The sequence below is a fragment of the Cydia amplana genome, chromosome 1 (genome assembly GCF_948474715.1).
Source record: "Cydia amplana chromosome 1, ilCydAmpl1.1, whole genome shotgun sequence".
Taxonomy (NCBI): Eukaryota; Metazoa; Arthropoda; class Insecta; order Lepidoptera; family Tortricidae; genus Cydia; species Cydia amplana.
The window spans coordinates 20,826,108-20,851,295 of NC_086069.1; the positions used below are offsets into that span (position 1 = coordinate 20,826,108).

The window sequence follows — 25,188 nt, forward strand, 5'->3', positions numbered from 1 at the left end:
ATAATAAATTATTCAATGTTTTATAAAAAGGTTTTAACGTTGTATTCACTGTTGACTGAGAAGAAGGAAATGAATGAAATAACTCGCATGTATACAAGCGTAGTAGGCATACAAAAATAGATAATTGTATTACATTATTGAAAAAAAAAACTACTCGCGTTTGGCTAGTACCTATGAAGTGCCGTTGGAAACTTTACAAATTGCGAAATTTCCACAAGGTAAAATTCTCATATTTTTGTATGGGAATCAAAATTTACCATTTCCAAAATGAAAGTTTCCCTTGTTTTCTGAGACATGTTGCTAAAATTTCCGCGAACTTTTCCAACTTTTCGGAAACTACACAAGTTACACATCTGTAGGTACTCATACGACATGCTATTAACAACACAGTGCTGTTTCTTCTGACTTTTTCCCAACAACTGAAAACACATTATACATTATTGTTTTACTTTTACCGACAGTTTACCAAGAGAAATTTCTAGATTATGAAATGTTTCACTATGGATACGATACATATATTAGGTCGTTTGTACTGTTAAGTAACGTCTGTCATTCTTATGAAGTAAATTAGTAATACCTAGGTACATACTATAAATGTATAAGGTAGGTGTATAATCTTTAATATTGTAAGAATATTATTTTTAAGAAAAATCATTACGAAATGCTTAAAGTACAATTAGATCTCATTATAGAAAGTTACTATATTGTGTTAGGTACATATGATTTCCTTAATACAATGTATTATTGATTTATTTTTATAAATACATGCAGATGCAATGAATATTGGTGCATGTTGCTTTCTATTTACTTGTTGTGATTGCTCATAAGGTGCGTCCAGATTAGCAAATACCTACATGTTAGCAACCTCACATAGGCAGACATTGCTCGCGGCGCATTGGTTTTATCTGGACTCACCTTTACTATACGTAGATGGTATAGTAAGAGGGGAATACAAATATTTGTAGAGCGAGTAGGTGCACGATTTTTAGCGTTTGCTTAAAAGTGGATATATTGTTTACGTGCCAAATTCATGATTTTTTACAAGCATTTATTTAACTTGCAATGTATGTATGTTCGTATCAAATAATGCAAGCTATAAATAAGACCCATTTCCCATTAACTATTTATTATACGATGTACCTAATACCCACTTGTTTACGGCAGAAACACAGGAAAAGGAACAACAGTAATACTGAATTTTGTAAACGAATTTGGCAATTTAGGTAATACTTCAAGAAATACATTCATCACATACACATATATCTTTCTTTACTAAGGATGCACCAACAATTTTATTGTGCATGCCATCTTAACGATCACTGAAATCAACTGAAATGAAGATAATAGGTACCAAAGCGTGAAACGATAAAGAAAGTGGGTTAATATATGGTAAAATGTTATTGTAATATTTCTAATGCAGCTAACCAAAACCGGTCCTTATTAGGGTTCCGTACCCAAAGGGTAAAAACGGGACCCTATTACTAAGACTCCGCTGTCCGTCCGTCCGTCTGTCACCAGGCTGTATCTCACGAACCGTGATAGCTAGACAGTTGAAATTTTCACAGATGATGTATTTCTGTTGTCGCTATAACAACAAATACTAAAAACAGAATAAAATAAAGATTTAAGTGGGGCTCCCATACAACAGACGTGATTTTTGACCGAAGTTAAGCAACGTCGAGCGGGGTCAGTACTTGAATGGGTGACCGTTTTTTTGCTTGTTTTGCTGTATTTTTTGTTGATGGTGCGGAACCCTCCGTGCGCGAGTCCGACTCGCACTTGGCCGGTTTTTTTTTAACATTGTCCTATTATTTGTGAAAACGTTATTTTTGATTCGACAGCCACACTATTAATACTATTTCTATATTATTCTTAAGTACTATTCCTCAGATAAATTCAACATATTGATTTCTGTTGTACTTAGACGTTAATTTTTTTTCAGTATTGGATGAATCTAATTTAAACCTGTACATATAGGAGCATGGCACGTCGCTGCGAAGTTTGAGCGAGACAACGCTATGCGCGTATTATAGCGACATCCCGCTCGTGTGAATCGGACGTATTGTGCCATGCCCCATACCTATTTATGCGAATTTATTTTACTTATTTGAACAATATTTATGAACCTACCTTAAGTACCTAATTAGTCATGTAAATTATATTAAGCTTTCGATTTAAATATGATTGTTTACCTATGTATATAATGTATAAGTTTTTTTATCAAAATGATAATTGGGTTAGGTTTTTGTGTACCTATTATGTACGTAACTTTTTTTGTCAAAGTTTCGTAACCCTCCCCTTAAGGCAAAATCATCTACTCTCTCTTTCAACCTAGCTCTGGTTAACCAGTTTAGTAGCGAAATAAGCCATTATTACTATTAAACTAATTTTGCTTGCAGAGGCTCGCAGCTCGGCGTGTTTTATACGTTTGCAAATTAATAGATTTTAAAAACATCTCACTAGAAATCAAACTTATTACAGCTAATGATTATAAGAACCGAAGTGGATAATAGACCATTACTACCATTATTACTATTATTAAATTATTGGGTACCTAATAAAAAAAATAGTTTACAGTGTTTTAGTACCTCTTGGAAATGTTTTATCCTATCTTGGTTTACATCAAAATCGTTTAAGGTGACGCCTGGCCGGGGAACTGCGCATTACGAGTAGGTACTACTCAACATTTATTACATTATAAATATAATACAGATAGAACGGAACGAGAATCTGGCTCTCTGCCCAATTCCCTAAACAGGCGCCGAGTCTCAATTTGATCGATGTGTAAGTGAATGTACTTTTTACCCGTATGTTTATATGTAACATTTTGAAACTGTAAATAAAGATTTCATATTATTTTGGAAGTATGTTTTAATTTAATCCTGGATAGTAATTCAGGTAATACTTCTGCTGCTCTGAGTGACTGATATTGGATCCCGCAGTAGGTATTTGTCAATTTTCTTTTGTTGTATTTAAATAAAACAAGAGTTGCCAACAACAATAATTTATTTACCCACACATTTATGCACACAAAGATTTAAAAGCTAGCACAGCACTTATTTGAATTAATAAATTAACACCGATCACCGAATTACTAACATTTGCGAAACTACGTAGGTACATAGGTATTAGACTAGTAAAAATATGACCATAGATGAAAGATGACCTACACCGGAAAAACAAACTTAAATACAATAATTAACACATGATTCACACCTGACGAAAGAGATCAGCGGGCGTATGATGGACGGAGTTATCCACGTGATGAATCAAACATTCACCTTTTTATACTGCGCGATTGAAAGAGGCAAACACTGTAATTATAACACTGTCACGTAGACAAGTGCGACCATCATATCCGTACTGCGCCCTGTCCCGGCCAACATTCTACGTAACTTGGTAACCAGTAAGTAAGTAACTAAATAGACGAATGCTTTTCGTCTGATCTAGTACCTATACCTAAGGGAACTAATTAATACATTCAGAGTCATACTCTTCTCTTTCCGCACAGACTAATAGAATAATTTCGGTACATGATCGCATTTAGTTTACAAGAACTTGTTCCTTTCGGACTTACACTTACTACGACTATACAATACACTTGTCAGTAATCGACATAAAGTTACTGATGAGCCGGTGGAAAACTTCCAAAATTGGGACCTTTTTTGACATGCAGGATAGATATTAGAATCTTCTCACAATGTTCTATATGGAAACGGTAATCCTCTTTCCAAAATGGAAACTTCCTTTATTTCTTGTAAAATTATCTAGAAATCCTGATAACTTTCCAATATTTTTTAAACTTCCACAACTTGCTCATCTATAGGTAGCTTGGAGGATATAATCAAACGGAGACGCCATGTCTGTAATTTTCTGTACAAAACAGTCTGCCAATTTTTGCGGGGGAGGGGAACGTCAAATGTATGCGTAACGTAAATAGCCATGTCAGATATACGTCAGTCCATACATTGTGTATGACCGTTGGCCGCCTATTTTCGACAGAGGGGAAAGCCTGTTAATGGCTACTCCGTTTAGTTGTATCCTCCAAGATAGGTAGGTAGGTACATAATACCGATTAAGTACTAAGCCTCTTTGTTCAGAAGCCATTAGGTATAAAAGAATCACATGCTTTCAATGGAATCGTCAAGTGTGAAAATAACTAAAGAAACAATTACAAAACGGCAAACCCAATCCAAATGTTACGTCACAAAACGGGAAATGAAGAATCCCGGATAAGTAGTTTATTAGAGCGACGATCAGACATTTTGAACGGAGATCGAGAGGCGTGCAACCTGCAACATATCGTCGTCCACAGTCCACACGGTTAATTGACAATAACCTTTATTACAAAGACATAAAGCCTACCAATAATTACCTAGTTAAAGATGTAACACTGTTGGTTAGGTGTAAATACATATGATACGGTGAATGACTTAGGTAGGTACCTACTCTAATAATGAGACAAGTGAATGTCTTAGAAATCATAGAATAGATAGATCAAGGTTGGGCGAATTTGGTAGGTAGTAAGTAGGTACCCTACATTTTACTACAACGCAAACGCTTTAATCGTGGGTATCAGCGATAATTCCATGAATAAAATGGAGGACGGCTTTTAGACTGATTACATTGTTTGTTTACACATTATTCGGTAGGATTTACGTTTATTGTGGATTCCTCGTGGGGAAATAGGTATAGTTAGCTGTGCAGACATTGCTACGGTATTGATAAAAAATACACGCTCTTACTCTAAAACGAGTAGTTAACAATATGTACCCTACCCGTGTACCCGTTTTTAGGGTTCCGTACCCAAAGGGTAAAAGCGGCCAAGTGCGAGTCGGACTCGCCCATGAAGGGTTCCGTATTTAGGCGATTTATGACGTATAAAAAAAAACTACTTACTAGATCTCGTTCAAACCAATTTTCGGTGGAAGTTTACATGGTAATGTACATCATATATTTTTTATAGTTTTATCATTCTCTTATTTTAGAAGTTACAGGGGGGGGGACACACATTTTACCACTTTGGAAGTGTCTCTCGCGCAAACTATTCAGTAGTGTCCGACCGATACATGTTTTTTTGCCGAAACCGAATGTTCGGCTTTGGCTCTAGTTTCGGCCGAAACCGAAACCGAAACTTTTGTAGACTTGTTAAAATCGTTGAAAAAATGTCATAAAACCGCTTTTACACACATATTATGGGCCTGTCAAGACCCAATGTCCTTGAAATTGATGTTACTTCAGCAGTTTTTTATGAAAATTACTAGAGTTAGACCAAGATAATTCTGCAACGATTTTGATAACACACGCAGTGCAAGTGTTATTTTAAGCGTCAAAACTTCTATGAAATTATGACGTATAAATAACATTTGCACTAGTTGCACTGCGTATGCTACAAAAATCATTGCAGAATTTTCTTGTTCTAACTCTATTCATTCACTAAATATAGGGTCAACCAAAAACGCAAGCGCAGCGAGCGCGAAATTTTTCGTTAACAATATCGCAAGGCCGGGTACCGATCTTCACCTGGGCCTAAAAGTCCGAAATGCCCCATTGAGGCGCACTTTTATTGTATTAAAAAGCGAGACCGCAGGCCGAGCATGGCGCAGCGAGGCCAAAGGCTAAGCGCTGAAGTAGAGGACATGTGGAACACAAACCAATGGTAAATTGAGGTAAAAAGTGAGGCTAAGGTCAAGTATTCGTATGAAAAACTGTACTGGGGACACTTTCAAGGGTTTTTTCTTCGTTTTAATCAATAGTCAGCTGTTCAGCCTCGCAAAATATTAACTATTGAGAAAATCAAATTTGCGGCACTAGTTGAGCGTAGCCTTTAGCCTCGTTTAAAATTTGCCATTAGAGGTAGATAGGAAAATTACTGAATAAGAGCGAAAAAGACACGTCGTTCGACATGGGGCGAGCTGAGGGCCTACCGCGAACCACGTTCGACGTGTTGCCTCTTTGTCGCACTTGTAAATACGAACGTAAGTGTGACAGGGAGGTAACACGTCGAACGTGGTTCGTGGTAGGCCCGCTTATACTTGGCCAACGCCTGAAGATTGAAATTAAAAACGCAAACTTATTTCCCTGTACTGAACAACAGAACATGCTGTATGCAGAATTAACTGTAGGGGGCCCCAAAACCTTGCACTGCCTGGGGACCCCGACATGCTTAATCCGACCCTGCTTAAAATCACCATTAAACGGTTCTAATGTCTTAATTTTTTTGACTTATGTATCTGAAATTTAAATCACAATGTGTAAACATTTATACCTAAACCGCTAACGAGTAATGCCTACTACACAAATAATCCACATTTATTTTTATTACAATAGTTTTCTTATTATGTATTTCCTTAAGCGCTGGTGGCCTAGCGATAAGAGCGTGCGACTTTCAATCCGAAGGTACAAACCCCGTCTCGTACCAATGAGGTTCCCCAACTTTTGGTCTTTGTCCGAAGTACCATTTCGTAAGTTTCGGCCCGGCCGAAAGGTTCGGCCGTTTTTTGGCCGAAACCGAAGATACAGCCGAAACATGATTTTTTGGCCGAAACTGGCCGAAACCGAACCTTCGGTCGGACACTACTATTCAGTTTAGAAAAAAATGATATTAGAAACCTCAATATCATTTTTGAAGACCTATCCATAGATACCCCACACATATGGGTTTGATGAAGAAAAAAAATTTGAGTTTCAGTTCGAAGTATGGGGAACCCCAAAAATTTATTGTTTTTTTTTTCTATTTTTGTGTGAAAATCTTAATGCGGTTCACAGAATACATCTACTTACCAAGTTTCAACAGTATAGTTCTTATAGTTTCGGAGAAAAGTGGCTGTGACATACGGACGGACAGACAGACAGACATGACGTATCTATAAGGGTTCCGTTTTTTGCCATTTGGCTACGGAACCCTAAAAACGGGACCCTATTACTAAGACTCCGCTGTCCGTCCGTCCGTCCGTCTGTCACCAGGCTGTATCTCACGAACCGTGATAGCTAGACAGTTGAAATTTTCACAGATGATGTATTTCTGTTGCCGCTATAACAACAAATACTAAAAACAGAATAAAATAAAGATTTAAGTGGGGCTCCCATACAACAAACGTGATTTTTGACCTAAGTTAAGCAACGTCGGGCGGGGTCAGTACTTGGATGGGTGACCGTTTTTTTGCTTGTTTTGCTCTATTTTTTGTTGATGGTGCGGAAGCCTCCGTGCGCGAGTACGACTCGCACTTGGCCGGTTTTTTTGAACATTATAGTTTCGGAGGTAAGTCTTTACAAAACGGTGTAGGTACCTGCTACCTGCCAACTTTTCGAAATAGAATTAATATGATTTTACCATAGATTCTAGAAAAAACGATTAGGTAACCAAAAAGAGAGATAAAATATAAACAAAAGCCAGCTATCGGCAGGTTCTGGGATAATTTTGGAGTTGTTTACTTTATGGACTATAAACACTAAATACATCATACGATCGAGCGCCGTAGTTTTAATCTCTAAATTTAGAAGGTACGGGCCGCGGCATGAAGCCATACTAATAAACTAGCGAGGTGCTTACACAGGAAGATCCACACAATCCAATTCAGTTATACTTATACCTGGCCTGGCCTACAGTACAGCCCGCTGTATAATTATGCTGTACTTATACAGATGATATAGGTATATAGGATTAGTTTTCATAGCGCCGTATACGTAGAGATTCGACATGGATATCTGCAATATACATATGCATCCCATGGCTCATCGTCATCTGCAGCAGTTAAAATTTTAGTCAGGTACATATTTATTTAGTTAACTCTTTATAAAGCATACTTAAGGGTGTCACTGCTTAAACTTTTTTGGGAGAAGTTTAACTTTGAGTTCTGGAATATCTTAGGCTGTAACTTGTGTCTTTATCTTTTCAGCGACTACGATGCTATGGAAACTCTGACCCTTTCATCATGATATTCATGATACAACAACGCTACTATTTGTATTGTTTATTAACCAGCCAATTGAAAATATGTAAACGCAAGTTATATGAATCATAATGCCGATATGCGAATCATATTGCGAAGGTATGTACTTTATTTGAATTATATTGATATTGATATACATTTGCACGCCTGCATCAATGATTTATATTATACTTAACTCAAGATAGGTTATAGGCGTTCCAAAATTGAAGCGACATCCAACCTTGTGACAAATTGGACAAGTTGTCTTTAGTCGCGGCTGGACAAGCGAGAAATGTGCACGTGCTCGTGCTCGTTAGCTCCCGCACACCGAAAGAGAAGGAGACGACCTTATCTTTAACAACGAGTGTGACAAAGATGGATGGAATGAGAAAATTAATCAAAAATAACAGATTTCTTCGTAGGCACAGAAATAAATATAAGTATTTTTTGTGCTCCTCAAGTATGAGTATAACCTATCTATTGGCCTGCATGCAGGCTAGATACACTGTTTCTTTTTACACCCACTACTGTAACAACCTCAACAAACTGTATAAAAGCAAGTGAAACTTCTGATTACGAGTAGGTAATGGGAGCTAGTTGCTTGGCATTTACATTAACATTACTAATATATATAATATATTCTTATCACATTACATCTCATTAAAAATGTGAGGGTAACTAACATGGCCGAGTGATTATCTTATAAACACTTGCCAAATTACAGAATAATACAAATTGGCATTTCTTTTATATTCCTCAGGATTTATAAATACAGTATAACTATAGTATAAAAAATAAAAACCTGCACCTATAACAAAACCAGGTTTTTGTGTATTTACTTACCTACACATTTCATGCATTACTTTTATTAGTGTTAAACTTAAAGACCCGTCACCATTTTTATTTAATTAGCGATGCAATCACCAATTAGTGTTTTACCACGAGTCCAGGCAAAATAATTAATAAAGACTTATTGAAATTATGAATTAATTAATTAAGGACAATTTTTTCAAAACTTCAAGGATCTGTTTGACTTGGTTTAGTCTTATAATAGGTGCATCTGATTTCGGGATATCAACAGTTGTGGTTATTTATGCTAAGTATTTCATAAGTCAAGCAATAATCATGTAAATTATTTATCTGTAATATGAAGTTTTAAGGTTAGATAAATATATTTCAGAAACATTTATGTGAGGATCTAAATATTAGTCGATTTAGTCCTTATTTGTATCAAGAACGAAAATACATATTATTTTAACATATTGCTTCTTCACAATCGTATTATTATTATAAAATATTAGTATTCTATTTAATAAAACAAGTGGATGGTTAATGGTTATAACCCCCTAAGGCCCAAGGTCCTACCTATAGTACCTATTCAGGTCGATGTAATTTAAACCATGTTCAATTGGAACAGAGTCGCTTTTGCTTTGTTTCGTTCAATTTTCAAACAACGCAAAATCAACTCTATTTCCTACAGTTTAGGTTCAAATTTCAGTGGCAAATTTTGGACGTTTCGTTTGTATGGCTGGGCCTTAGGAGGATAAAAGAAAATGGGGGAAAATTGTAATCTGAACCGCCAATCATTCAGTAACTTTTCAATGTTTTAAAAAATGTGACGGAATACACCAATGAAGAGAAATTTACAGAAATATATGTATTTGTCATCTATATATTTTTTTATTTATATTGTAATGACATTGGCAGGCCATACTACCTACATTACATCATTTCAATCATCTGGGACTCTGGCAACAATAAAAACAAATTGCTTTTTTTTCGCCAGTATTGCCAGTTCTAATTCGTAAATGTAGATATTAGGCAAAGGTGTAACATTATTTGCAAAATGCTTATTTTTTTTATTTACCTGACATATTACTGTGTTGTTATTCAAGTTGAAAATATGAATTAAACAACATTAATTGATACCAAAACTTCTCATAACAGTATAATTATACCTGAAGCAGGAATATATTCAACTACTTATAAGTTTTATGTTACAATTATAATTAAGTACCTACTTAAATTACTATGTAACATAATGTTGTCTACAAAAATAAATTTGTTAGATTAGGTAGGTTTATTATAATATCAACAATATAAATTTTAAATGCCAATATATTACAAATTGAGAATAATAAAAAGTTATTACAAATATACATATTTTATGACTTAGAATTTAGTATTTAATTAAATATATGCCAAAATGTTAATAAAATTGCAACTACATTAAGTATCTTATATTCATAATTTTAAACGTACTTTTTAATATGCAATAAAAGTTTTAAATATCTACTAATAATAATATGTAAAGGTTGCCCGATTAAATGAATAATTGAAAAACATCATAATTATAAAATGTTATAAATTTATAATATTAGAATTTACGTATATTTAAGGAATAAATAACAATAACAATATACAAAAATCTACCGAAAGTTATATCTATAAACGAAATACAATATAAATTATATAATGTATTAAGTTGTCCAACAAAATAGGTACATTTAATAAAATAAACTTTAATGCACTTTGGTATGTGGTTACATTATGTCAATGTATGCTCATATTTTCTTACGGACCTAATAATATATTTCGTATACCTGCCTATTATTAAAGTCCGCAACGCAATGGTGATCGTGTCAAAATCAAAACATATAGAAATTGTTTTAGTTCTCAGAATGTTTAACAAGTCTTTAATTTCGGACAAGGGAGTTTTATTATTTAAGTATATATTAAATATCAACAAGAGTGAGGATCCGAGGAAATTATTCTTAGTTTAAATAGCTTAGTTTAATGTTTCTGTAGCTGTTGGTACTCCTTAAAAATAAAAATAAATAAATGGGCATCCCTAGCGCATAAGTTTATGTACCAAGAGCGGCAAAATACGTGTCATTTGTAATTTGTACAATAGAGCATGTTGGACTGTGTTCTCATTACAGTTAACGTTGAAGTATGTTCTCATTACAGTTAATTTTGCAATACTATTTAAAGATTAGATGGTACACTAGAATCCGTTTATTATGACTCCGCTTATACTGACCAACCGCTTACTATGACGTAATTACTGTGCAAAGTTTCGTTTTCATAGAAAATTCTTTGTGACAAATTTGGATAAGATGACTTCGCTTATAGTGACAAATCGCTTACTATGACCTAAAAATCCTATTTCCATGAAATAATGTCCGGTTATACTGACACATTGGCTGGATTTCGTGGTCACCACGCACGTTTTTCCCTGCGAGGACGATTAGTGCGTTCGTGGTGTGTAAGGTATTTTAGTTTTGATCCTCAGTAACAAGTTGATATTTGTTAAAAGTTTAATAAAACTCATCTCTCACAAAGGAATTTGAGATTAATTCGGAAAACTTAACAAAAATAAGAAGTTGTACAACTATGCTTTATATGACATCCGCTTAGTATGACGTGTTTGTCTCTTCCCTTCGATGTCATTATAAGCGGATTCTACTGTATTTAAACAAAACAGAACTACGAAAGCCAATACATACCATTAGGTCATTAAAAAGCAATATGTAGTATGTATAGTATTTGTGTCATCACTCGGCACTACTCGTCAGCGATTGTCTGGTCAGGTCAGCGCTCAACGTATCATAAAACGAGGGCACTGAGGCGCTGCATATCTAGACACGTACACAGAATCTACAGGTACGACCTACGTTACGTAAATGCTCAAATGTCGTAACATAAATACTTCACGTTACATTACATACACTTATTGAAAATGTAACTTACATATTAAAATACGAACGAGAAAAACGCGTACGACTAGAACATCGACTTGTCGGTTGTCGGTCTCAATACTCTCAATGTTCGGAGATTCCCAACAATTATACTATTAGTACATACATGATTTAAATAATAAATATCTAAATCAATAGGCTTTCACCAATTTAAAACACGAGAAGTAGATAACAAGAATTCTTACATCTATTATATCATTAAACAGTAGTATGGGATGCGGCATCCACGATAGGTCACAAAATACTACATTCCCAAAACTTAACTAATACAATTTGCTTTTACAATGAATACCTCTTTTTATAAAGTATCTTTTAAATATTCTAATAACACCTATCGTAGATAACGCATTACATACCATTACATTGTTTAAAATAGTAAGGTACATAGTGACGATAGATTGTCTAGGCTTTTCTTCGCACAATACTCAATTGCTTTAGTTGTGACGGCTTTGCTTAAGAAATACGCTAGTTTATATATTATGATGCACAAGCATGAAAAATCTAGTAAGACTAGTACATTTTACTCAATAATACATTTTTTAAACGGTGTACTTCCGTTTGGCCCAAATACATTTCGCCAAATTTCACTTCCCAACAAACTTATCGCAATAGTTTCATTTCCCAAAGGAACCTTTAGCAAAGTTACACTTCGCATATAACTTATTTGGTCAAATTATCATTTGGCATGATTTTACTTTGTCAAATGTTATTAGGACAAAAACTTATTTAGCAAACGTTTTTTATTGGCTAATATTATATTCCAAAAAGATGTTTGCTCAAATTGTCACTTCGCAAATTTGGCAAATAGGCATCTCTATTTAAATTTGAACCTAATTTCATTCTGTTAGAATTTTGAATTGATATAATATTTCTACTCAGAATCAGTAGCTTTCTCCATTCTAACTGAGAAAAAATGTCCACAAGTTACTGGTGCATTTGTATGAAATTTTGGGGACACTTTTTTTCTCGTATTAGGGTCGAAAGAGCTCGTGATTCTGACTGGAAATAATACAAAAAAATCACAGTTCTGTGTAATGCAGATTGGGGGTCATCATCTTCCTCGCGTTGTCCCGGCATTTTGCCACGGCTCATGGGAGCCTGGGGTCCGCTTGGCAACTAATCCCAGTAATTGGCGGTAATCAGGGGGTAATCTTCATAAATTAAGTTATAGTAGGTACAATGCAGTACCAAAAAAATTACTATGTTTTTTTAAATTTTTAATCATCAAAATGTCAAAATCAAGTCAATTTCACTTCTGATCAAATCGATCGATTTGATCATCCCGTCTGGATACCGCTTTACCAGTTACACTACACTGAATAGGATTGGCAACTGTCAATGGTTTGCATAGATGGCACCATCATAGCTTGCCGGGACTTGCCCCTTCTCTAGTTGAGTTCTGTGAGATTTGGCTTAAAGGGCTGGCATCTAGGGCATAAAATTCTATATAAAAAACAAGAATTTGACACAATTCTAGGGATTGACAGAGCAATCTATGCTGGCGCCATCTGCTAAATACTTTGACCGGCCAATCCCATTGATTACCGAATCTTAATTACTTAATTTTTATTTTAGGTCCTTCTATAATTCTAGAAAATATTATTGCAGAAATATTATTGTTCATGGTTCAACAAATTACATCCGTTTGCGTAAAACATAACCAAAATGATAAAGTATTTCAAATGAAAGCAAAAATAAAAATACTGCAGGCCCTCTATTGGTATGTAAATGGTATGCCATGTAATATTTTGGGACATGTAAGTTATGCTTAATGATACATTTGACTAAATAATACTTGGTAAAATGAAACTTGACCAAGTAATTATTTGCTAAACAATAACTTGCCAAAAAAGACTATTGCTAACTGAAAAATTGCGATAAGTTGTTTTGCCAAACATTTTTTTGGGAAATGATAATTTGGGAAACATAGTTTGGGATGTGATACTTTGGGAAACGTTTTTGGCCCATTCATTAGTAAACCTTTTTAAACATAATATTGAGAAGGATAATAGTTGGTAACAACCAATAGCAGTTTAACAGCATTAAAGACGCATCCATTTTTCAAAGATCATTTCATTTTATATTGCTCACCATCCACGATGATACTCATTCCTTGTTAATGCCTTCATCTAATTTACATGCAATGCCAGTGCCAAGAATGATACAGAATAGGTTTGAGTTAACGGCGGCCGCGAGTGGACACGCTAGCCACTGGAGCCAGTAATCGGCGCGGCACCAGCAAGCGCGCATTCCCCCTCGCAGGTCGAACAGCACCAGGCGACTTTAAATCGGCCAAATGAGAAGCGTAACCATCATTCAAAGTCGTAGCCATATGGTTATACTTTTTACTGATGCGCCCAATTGCATATATCTGCTTAGCAGACAATCCACAGTTGTTATATACGCTAATATCTTTTCCGGATCCATATGCGGCATGGAGAATAATGCCATGTTCGCTTATGAGGCTTTTTAAATGTGCCGCTTTGTGCCCTAGGGGGTCTGTTGAGAACCCATCAGAGAAAAATACTAGTCCGTGAGGAAAGTTATGCTCTGCTAACCACGACACGACTCTCCTCTGTTGCATATCAGGTCTCCCAGTGATATATAATATAAGGTAACCCAAGTCTTGCCAGAAGCGTACTACGTCCACTGCACCCGCCCTAACCTTTGGATCTCGGCCAGTCACAGATACACTCGCGGTAAAGGAGCCGTCAATACTGAAAACCACGCATTCTGTTTCAGGGGGAACAACAGCTAGATGGAAACTACAGCTCGTATGATCTCCTCTGACAACAAGTCTTAGCGGGTATATACCACAAGCCACGCTTTGTTTTTCAGTTAAAGAATAGGAGATTCTACCAGTTTTATCTGTGACAACTGTAGACAACAACGTCCATTCTCCTGCTGGAGGGTCCTTCATCATATGAATATCGACTTTCTCGCCCGTTAACGTAATCATGTCTAGTGGACCATACATAAATCTGGCTGTAAACATTTGCGGACATCCTTCCTTGACTATCACGTCATTAGCTCTATGATTGGCTGCAACATTCTTTAGTTTAACTGATGTCCTCTTTTTAATCCACTTTTCCCTCTCTTGACCGGGCTTGAACGACTGGTTATCCTTATCTTCTGAGTGACCGTATAGAGCCAAATCAAAATGTCCAACTTGGCGCAGAATAAACGCAATAACATCAGAACTCTCCCAGTAACTAGCGTGAAACAAATGAGGCAGAGCATTCATTGGGAAATTGCTTAATCCTTCTGGGCAATACAAAGCATAGTCTAATCGTTTGGATCCCCACCACTTTTGTTGCAATGCATTCATAGTAATTAGTGGAATATTATCGACTAACCCACTGACTGTACTTTGCATCGATACTTCGGATAGCCTTCTCAATACCGGAGTTGGCGGCATTTGCAAATGATCTCCAAACAATTGTGGGTGACTCTGGATTAATTCCATTAAGTGGTATGGTTGGCCGTTACCTAATGGATATTTAGCATATCTCGCAATGTTAATAGGTGGCAAATTTGTGAACCTAGCCGATAGTAAAGGTTCCACTCTAGCAGCCACTGGATCAGTCGGATGAAATAAGTTAAACACTTGTTGAACTGGTGGTTTAACAATGTCACGATATTTATCATCGGCTATTTTTCTCGATGCAACGATAACCGATAAAGGACTACCGAATGTAAAGAAATCACTGACTTCAAATTCCAGTTTGACCTGGTTATCACTCGTGGAAGACGACCTTCTTCGCGGGGTGGGAGCTTGGAGATGAGATTTATTTATATAATTTTCTGTTGGATCATTAGGAATGGTTATTTCGGTGTCTAAAATGCTGCTTTCGCTGTCATGCCGCGACTGGTACCGCAAAGTACGACAAAGTGAGTCGTAGGCGAGAACAGCGCCCATGCTGTCACCAACTATGCAGACTTGTCCACTAAATCCTTTGCCATCACTTGATTTTATAAATTCATTATAAACCGCATTGGCAGAGTTAATAGTCTTCGTTACAGACTCGGGATAATCTGGCGAATTAGTAGCAATTAAAGGAATCGCACCAATAGGAATTAAATCGTTAGTAAGAGATGGTGTTTCAATCGTAGATGGTGAACAATCAAAACTATAAGGACTCAATGTGGATAATATCCCTAAACTTTCCGTGCAAATAGATGGACAGGGAACTAGCTTTATTATTATATGCCCTACAAGAGTCGGATAGTGTTGGCGCATGACAGATTCAAATGCACCCTTAAAAGTTGTTACATCTGATTTCTTAGCAGTCATATCGATATTGGCATCTAAAACGCTACCACCATGAAATACTAATATTAATACTGTTGTTTGACACGAGCCGTGAACTGGAGTATCAGGGCCGCCGTCAATACTCTGGTGACTTTGTAACGTGCCGATGCGGCGAGAGCCTCTCTCAGATGTAACTCTTTTGAGGAACGAGGGATTAAATATACTGTCTTCTTGGTTCTGGTCTACTTGTGTCGGTGATATATCGATGTCTCCTTCATCGAGCGAGCACATTGATGACCATTTGTTTAACGAAGATTCACAGTCGTAGAATTCATCCTCAGAACCAGTTTCCGTCTCAGATTCTCTAACGAGAGTTTCCATGCGCCAGTTAGCTGCTTGCGCTTGCAAACTCTTTATAGATCCGGAGGACGATGATCTAGGATTAGATTTGGAACTTTTGTGTTCTGATGGCGGAGTTCCCTCTGGGCTCAAATGCTTTTGCATTTTCTTTTCTAAATTATTTTTCTTTGTCACTAACGGAGTCGCCACGTCTTCGTTCTTTTCCAGGCTACTCATTGTGGCAGCTAGAGATTTAGAATTATCCTCAGAGATATCCTGCTCGTCACTGGTGTCTCCAGCCATCTTTTTCTGGAGTGCTAACTGAGTCTGTCGTTCTATTTCCCGTATATCTTCCATCGTTAAGCCGTGCCACTCGTCCTGCCAGGCCCACGCCTGGCGATGAGCGCGTAACATTGTTTTCCGCAAAGCAACATCATGAATAAATTTCTCGAGTTTGGTTTGCATGCCCCAGTATCGGAATTCTACCCTACATAGTTTGTAAGCACACATTAGTGATTTTCCATTTGGCAAAGGTTGTGGTTTTCCCTGAACCTCTCTCCAATAATCCTCTAGCCAAGACTCGGTTAGGGGACCCCTGTTACATTTCTGAGACACAAATATTGTTGGGTCTTCTTCTTTAACATAATCAGCGCCATAAAGTTGATCTTTTACAACATCAATAACATCAACTATTCTATTTTTTAAGTCACTGCCAGATAATTTGAAGACATTTTCTTGGTGGCCATTATCAGCAAAGTAATAAGTTTCTATTTCTAATGAGAATTTTTCAACAAATGGACAAGTATATCTTGTTTTTGTGTAAGGATAAGCATTCCAAGCTTCTTCTGAAACTGTTAAAGCTGATTTTGGCAGTAGACTTTTAAACCACCCTGGCAAATGACTACCAACATGGTATATTTTTTGTGTGTACTGACCTTTACCTCCAGGCCCATCTTCATATGGCTCATTGACCAGGATTTCAACACCACTGCCTTCACCAGTGCTTTCTTCTTTACTTTTTTTTGCAATCATGTACAGCTGCGCAATCCTATATTCCTCTACTGTGAGAGGTAAAGGAATTCTATACTCTTTGATCAGCATCTTGACTGAGTCAGTATTTACTAGGGTCAAAAAATATCTGAAACAAAGACAAAAAAAAATTATTTCTACTTTATAACAATACCAAGTTACAAGTCGGGCAAGTCAGATCATTACAGGAATAAACTTTTTATACTTCAAAATCTGGTATTCTATTCTATTCTAATCCAGACTATTCCATGAAAACTAAGATTATGATTAAATGAGTAAAACAACATTTCCCATATGTCCCAATAGTGGCATATACATTAGTTAGATAAACAATTGTCTGCGGAGAAAAAAATATTGTAAAAATGACTTAAGTTTAAACAGAAAAATCCATTTTGTTCCTAGTTGATTGGGCCCAATCAAGACAAATAATAATCAATTAGGCATCTTCCTAAGTTCCTATGCAATCAATTCAGCGTGTCACAACAAAATGTTTAAAAGTCTCAGCATATTTCAAGAATGTTTGAGGACAAAATACTTGATAATAAGTAAGTCAATAGACAAAGTTTGCCTTAATGTTATTTTAGGAAATGATTATTCTTGAAACTGTATGTGTATAAACAGCATTTTAGTGTTCATTACTTCAAACTTGTTATTATCTATCTTTGTTTTTGATGGGTTGAGTTTCACACTTAAGAACATATTGCAAAAATAATTACATTTACTGATAAGTTTTGAACTCTCCGACTTCTGAGCTAGGTAAAAAGAATATGTTAGGGTAAAATTCTTACAGTTTATCTATGTTTGTGTTTAGTCTAATGACAAAAACTAATACTTAAGGTCTATCTTAAATACATGTGTAGACAGAGGATAAATATGTGGAGTTTCGTTAATCTTATTATATTTATTTTGGTTGGTTTGGTAATTGGTATGGTTTTATTTGATAATTTAGTCTATTTGTAAGATGTCAATATACAAACATATATTTTGGGTGAATAAATAATCTTTTATCTTATTATATAAATAGATAGGTAGCTTTATGGGCAGACATAGAAATCCGTGGGGTAAATTTTCTTGACAGGTAGGGACCTCCTATATCGAAAAAACTCAATTATCATTATCAATGCTAATTCTATTATACTAAAATCTATTTATTCTTTCCGTAGACTAAAATGACAACCACAAATGTCAAACGTAGAAATAATGTGGCCAGCTTAAAACAAACAGTGCTGATCTTTGATTTCGGTTTGTGAATAACCGATAAATATTAATTTAATTTTTGATTCAAAATAAACAAAAAAAAACTAAATGGTTCCTTTATAAAACAGGTTGCGAAAAGTACAAAGTAAGGTTCTCATTTAAATAAAACTTAGTGTATGTAGAGAAATAGGATGAGTAACTTGGTGCATTATGAGCTATATGATATGTAGCTTCAATGTGACTGTTAATCTTACAATAAAATCGCTTTAAAATATTAGAAATATTGTGTATAGACCTGGATACAAAATTTCTAAATACCTCAAAATGATGGCATTTATACCTACACTATTTCATATTTTTAATTACCTCTCCTAGTGTCCCCTTTTAGCACGTCACTGGTTATCCATTCATTATTTTCGGTTTGTACCGGTTGTAGCACATCACTATTTATAAGACGTAAAAAACTAGCAACACATGAAATGTCATTTTAGTCTACGGAAAGAATAAATCGACTTTAGCTTACGCTTATGCTGCTTTTCTATTCATTTAACAGTAATATTTTGTCAGGTGAGAAATAAAACTCACTAATTACCAAAAAAAGAATTAACAAAAATCAGCCTTATTTAGGTATTAACATGGTTCACTATGGTTATTAACTTGTTGTAGTAATTAGTGAGTTTTGGCTGTCACTTGACAACATGTGTAGGTGTCTGACAGACACCAATTTACATTGTTTATATAATAGACTAAATAATGTCATGTTAAGACAGTTTAACCCGTGGAGCGTCCAGAACCAAGAATAGTATGGAGTTACCATCACACATGTCTTGGTAGGGTGCTCAACGGGTTAATACTACTTTGAATGATCTTTTAATATTGTATGCCCCAATTAAAAGTAATGGCTGTTAAGGTTTGCCTAATGTCAGTATAATTAATTCCAGTACCTGCTGAGTTGCTGCTGACACAGGCACAAGTTCTAAATTACCTAATTAATATGTATTTCACATTAACCTTTGCACAGAGGTGAGGTCATGGTCATAAAACTGATGCAAATACTGGTACACATAACACATTAGACACTTATAATTCTATGATCCTCCCGTTATTTTTTTGAAGGGCAAAGAAAATATAGCTAGTTCTTTTAACATAAAGGTCAAATGTTATGGGTGTGTTTCAACATTGAATTAAATAAAAGTGATACTGTATCAAAGTTTCATACTATATCGCTTAGATAGTTAAATATTATTTCTGCTTTTTGAAAATGCATTGTACAATCATTAGCGTTACATCTTCTATCGATAAAACGTATAAGTTAGCAAAACTCACAAGAATAACACAATATACAATCATAATCAGAACTAACCTGATTTCACATCCTAATTAAAGGTTTTAAAAATATCACATCACAACAATGACACATTATCACACAAACATTATTTTATTTCTTATTCACACCAAACAAACGCTCCAAAGGAGAACTGCGAGTGAACTTTGACATTTTCAACGCGCAAACTCCGACTGTCAAAACGCCTTAAAACACGTTCCTACTACACCTATGTACGTTCTTTATTGTATAACATTACAGTACATTGTAATGATCCCTTTTGTAAATACAATTATTCAATCAGTCCAGCTAAAATATTTTCGTCAAAATTTAATTCAATCCTATAGTTTTTATTGTACACCACTGTATTATTATAAAAATATATTTCTATTTAAGCCGCTACACGTGTAACGGAACGTTGAATTATTACCGATTCTGCCATTCCTGCGTAGATGAGGTGCGTATTCATAGTCACGTCCATACCATAGATTTTCTGTTTTCGACCGAGCGAGCGCGAAGCATCTCCATTTTAGATTGAACATAAATGCTTTGGTATGTCCGTTCAGCTGTTTTTCACTATAGGTGGCGTTTCTTAATCGATTCTCGTGAGTTTTGTGACTAGAGGGCCTACCGCAAATACCGCGAACCCTTAAATCGTTCGTCTATTAATTCTCCTCTCTATCGTTTGATTATGCGAAAGCGATAGAAAGCAGATAGGTAACGAAATTTCAATTTTTCCAGCTACATATACGTCTACATATTATAAGCATTTTTATATTCTGTGATACTTTTATATTATATAGTATTATTCCAAGCTTATCAACGTAACGGTTTGATAAAACAATATGGCCATACAGTGTACCAACATAAGGTGATTGTAATTTTAGTTTTAATGACAGTTATTGATAGCCCGCCAAAACTATACTTTGAGTGATATATGTTATCTGTGACACTTAGCTTTTGCCTGTCAACTTGTAGAGAATTACCGCAAGATGAGAAACCAGCTTTGTACAACGAATATTAATTATAAACCTGTCAAGAAGAACATCGTCTTTACATTTTTAAGCAGTATACGAATCCCCAGAGCGAGGCCCACAGGGTGAGCTAACAATTCAGAAGCAGGGATAAGCTGCTCCAGCTTGCTTTAAAACCGACGCCCGCCAGTTGGAAAAGACGCTATTTCTATAAATTGGGAGCCAATGGTCAGAGAATTCCAGTTATTTTCATCTGTTTTGGCTGTCAGAAGAGTGATTGATTAGCTACTAACAATCTGAGAGTTGGAGAAAGTGATATCCGTATAAGGAAAAGTAACCTATTTGAACAAACTTTACACTAAGAGAACATTGCGAGATTTGTTTTGTGTCGTGAATTAACAGCAATAGCTGTTATAGTATCAAGTGATTAATAATATGTGTTTGGCTTTTCGTGAGCATATTGATTGTTAATGGGAATAATTTTCAAGGAAAATATGGTTCATAATTGTTACCTATGAATTTCACACTGAATTACTGGTTGTAAATATGCTATTTGTGTAGGTACTTGACTTGATTTGATTTGGTTTGATATTGTCCGTTTTAACAGTAAAAGTGAAATATGGAAAGATTCCATGGTTGTAGTATGTAAAGGTGTGATAGAAGAAATAATAAAAGTGAATTGCTAGTACCTACTGGTACACCATAAAGACAAGTGAGTAAGTAGGTCTATGGTTTAGGTGCACACATAAAAATAAGTGGAGGGATTGTTGTAACATTCATCTCATTCACATAGATGGTACCAAGTACCAATGCGAGCCATCAGTTATTTTCACATGGCCGGAATGAAAAATGAATAAATGATTGTGACAAAGAATAAATGATTGCGACGAATAAATGATTATTATGATTATGAATATTATGGAGAACTTTTGACAAACATGTTGAAACTGGGATAGGACAGCTCTTAGAGAATTATTATTATGATAAAATTGCATTAGGTAATAAGTGTGAGATATCCAGTAATAAAGCTGTTTTAGGTAACAGGTAGAAAAAAATAGATACCTAACCATTTTGAGTCAATTTATATCACCAGAGTACATTACTAGGCACAGGTTGATTTTGATAGCCGGAGCATCTGAGCACAATGAGAGAAACTGATGCTTGAAATTTATAGATGGAGCCAGTTAGGGTCTTATGGAAGTAAAGTATACGCTACAAATTATTAAAATACTGACCGTTGTCATGGACTAGTCCATGCCGTTGTCTAGTACTTTAGGATGATTTGAGAATATATAAAATTTGCTTGACATTTAAAGTAGTAACTGGTTGTATTGCCACATGCAGCATAGTTATCAAACATGATTTCATACCTAGAGATGTGCAATGACATAAACTTACATTCTGTACTAACTAATGTAGAATTTAGAGAGGGTACTAAGATACTCCTATTATGAAAAAAAGAAAACTTGTGTGTGAGAGAGGTACGATTATACTAGTATGCATACATAGTGATTCAGAGTGAAAGTAAAGGGTAAACATGTTTACTATCAAAGCTAGTGATATATGTTAAAGATTTTATTAAATGGAAAAATAATAATGATGATACATGTGAAAAGCTGTGATCAATTTGAGGTTTATTAATCATAATTAATTATAAAGTGATATTCATACCTGTTGTAAAATTGAAATGCTAAGCAAGTTAATATTAGTGATAATAATTTGGAATACCAGAGAGTCGAGAGATATTAACTATTTATCTTCCTGTTTAAATTGTGATGAGAATTACTAAAAGAGTAACAGTAATATGAATATTATAAACAATGTATTTGTGAAAGATGTACATATCTATTATAACATGTTGTTGAGTGAGCCAGAAAATCATAGAATAATTATAATCAAAACATAAAAGATGTATTCAATCCAACGAGTTATGGAGTGAAACAGAGAAATTTGTGATATTATTAAGAGATATGTAGGTATTTATCCATGATCATTTTCTGAAAGCGAGTCAGAGAATTTTGTGACCAAGAAAAATATTTTATAATAATTTGTAAGAGTGAATTTATAAATATATTTGTCTAAAAATAATAGAGTGATTTAGTACAAAAGACATGCAATTATTAAAGTTGAGTGAGCTATATTATATGGTACATACATTAACAGTGAGGCATTGCATATGAAGAGCTGCAATGATGTAATAAATGAATAACAGTGAGTCAATAATATGTAAATCCATGTATTTTTGTATTAAGTGAGCAACAGTGAGTCAATGACATGTTAGTCCATGTATTGATGTAACAAGTAATAGTGAGCCAATGATATATGTGAATCCATGTATTTTAATAAGAAATGAGTAGCTGACGTGAGTCCATATATTAATATAGTAAATGAGTAACAGTGAATCACTGACATGTAAATCCATGTATTGATGTATAAATGAGTAATAGTGAGTCAATGTAATGATGTATTAAGTGATTAACAGTGAGTCAATGATATATGTGAAGCCATGTATTTTTGTATTAAATGAGTAACAGTGAGTAACTGACATGAGTCCATGTATTGATAAGTATAGTTAATGAGTACCAGTGAATCACTGACATGTAAGTCCATGTATTGATGTATTAAGTGAGTAACAGTGAGTCAATGTAAGGATGTATTAATTGATTAACAGTGAGTCAATAATATGTAAATCCATGTATTGATGTATTAAGTGAGTAACAGTGAATCAATGATGTAAATCCATGTATTAAATGAGTAACAGTGAGTCCATGTAATGATGTATTAAGTGATTAACAGTGAGCCAATGGCATCTGAATCCATGTATTGATGTATTAAGTGAGTCAATGACATGAATCCATGTATTGATGTATTAAGTGAGTATCAGTGAGTCAATGATGTAAATCCATGTATAAAAAAAATGAGTAACAGTGAGTCAATGACATGTGAATCCATGTATTGATGAATTAAGAGAGTATCAGTGAGTCAATGACATGTGAATCCATGTATTTATGTATTAAGAGAATATCAGTGAGTCAATAACATGTGAATGCGTTATTGATGTAACAGTGAGTCAATAACATGTGAATGCGTTATTGATGTAACAGTGAGTCAATAACATGTGAAAGCGTTATTGATGTAACAGTGAGTCAATGACATGTAAATGCATGCATTGATGTAGTGTGTAAGAAACAGTGAGTCAATAACATGTGAAGGCATGTATTGATGTAGTTTATAAGAGTGAGTCGTTGCAGGCATTGGAGGAATGCCTGTAATGATGCAGTTCATAAGTTGAGTAATATTGATTCTTTTGTCTATTGTTCTGTGGTGCATTATGTGTAATGTGGATTATTTATGTTTAACTCTTTAAAACGCAGAGACGCGTTGTACCCAGGATTGGCCGAATATAAGCATTTTTATATTCTGTGATACTTTTATATTATATAGTATTATTCCAAGCTTATCAACGTAACGGTTTGATAAAACAATATGGCCATACAGTGTACCAACATAAGGTGATTGTAATTTTAGTTTTAATGACAGTTATTGATAGCCCGCCAAAACTATACTTTGAGTGATATATGTTATCTGTGACACTTAGCTTTTGCCTGTAAACTTGTAGAGAATTACGGCAAGATGAGAAACCAGCTTTGTACAACGAATATTAATTATAAACCTGTCAAGAAGAACATCGTCTTTACATTTTTAAGCAGTATACGAATCCCCAGAGCGAGGCCCACAGGGTGAGCTAACAATATATATGGCTCACAGACCCACTCATAGTACAAACATTGGTCCATCCATTCTACTAAGTAGTTAATAAGAGGCTCTTATATTATACATATATAGTTGCAACGAAGCAACTATGAATAGCACTGGGCTAGTCCTAGATGATGGACAGGGCGTAATCGATAACAGTCTGTAGCGCCGCCGCCCGCGAACTCGCCATAGAGCTGTTTAGGTACATACTGCATACATAGTAATACATACACAAACCTTATATCCATTGTACCTATACATTGTAGGTATAAACATACACTACCTTTTTTTAACCGTCCCGTCCATGCTAAATAAATAACACTCTTCTCTGTTTTTGTACGGTGGAGTGGACAAAGGTCCATATAGGTTGTACCTGGGTGTACGTACAGTTGAGTTGAGTTTAGGCCTCAGTGCTTTTTCAACGCGCGTTAAAAAAGCGTTTTCACACCACCTATTCAGAAAAGAGCTTTTTCTTCCTTGCTAGGAGGGATCAAAGTGGCACTTTTCGTCCCTGCTAGGAGGGATCAAAGTAACACTTTTCTGTTCTAGCACACTATTTATACATTTTTCGCACATTACTTTTTTAGCTTAAATAATCTGTTTAAGCATCAGATTGTGTCAACAC

At 35.1% G+C, this 25,188-nt stretch overlaps 1 protein-coding gene across 1 annotated transcript; it reads right to left on the reverse strand.

Annotated features, from left to right (window-relative positions):
* Window positions 1–13,705: 13,705 nt before the first annotated feature.
* LOC134650192 (protein retinal degeneration B) lies at window positions 13,706–20,104 on the reverse strand. The gene is made up of 2 exons (XM_063505112.1): window positions 19,873–20,104; window positions 13,706–17,421 (listed from the first exon to the last, which is right to left on the reverse strand). The coding sequence occupies exon 2, from the start codon at window positions 17,382–17,384 to the stop codon at window positions 13,872–13,874; it is 3,513 nt and encodes a 1,170-aa protein (XP_063361182.1). The 5' UTR covers window positions 17,385–17,421; window positions 19,873–20,104; the 3' UTR covers window positions 13,706–13,871.
* Window positions 20,105–25,188: the final 5,084 nt, after the last annotated feature.

What these genes read in the sequence shown, in the direction of transcription:
- LOC134650192 (XM_063505112.1), bottom strand. Translation starts at nt 17,384, where the DNA reads ATGCTGATCAAAGAGTATAGAATTCCTTTACCTCTCACAGTAGAGGAA.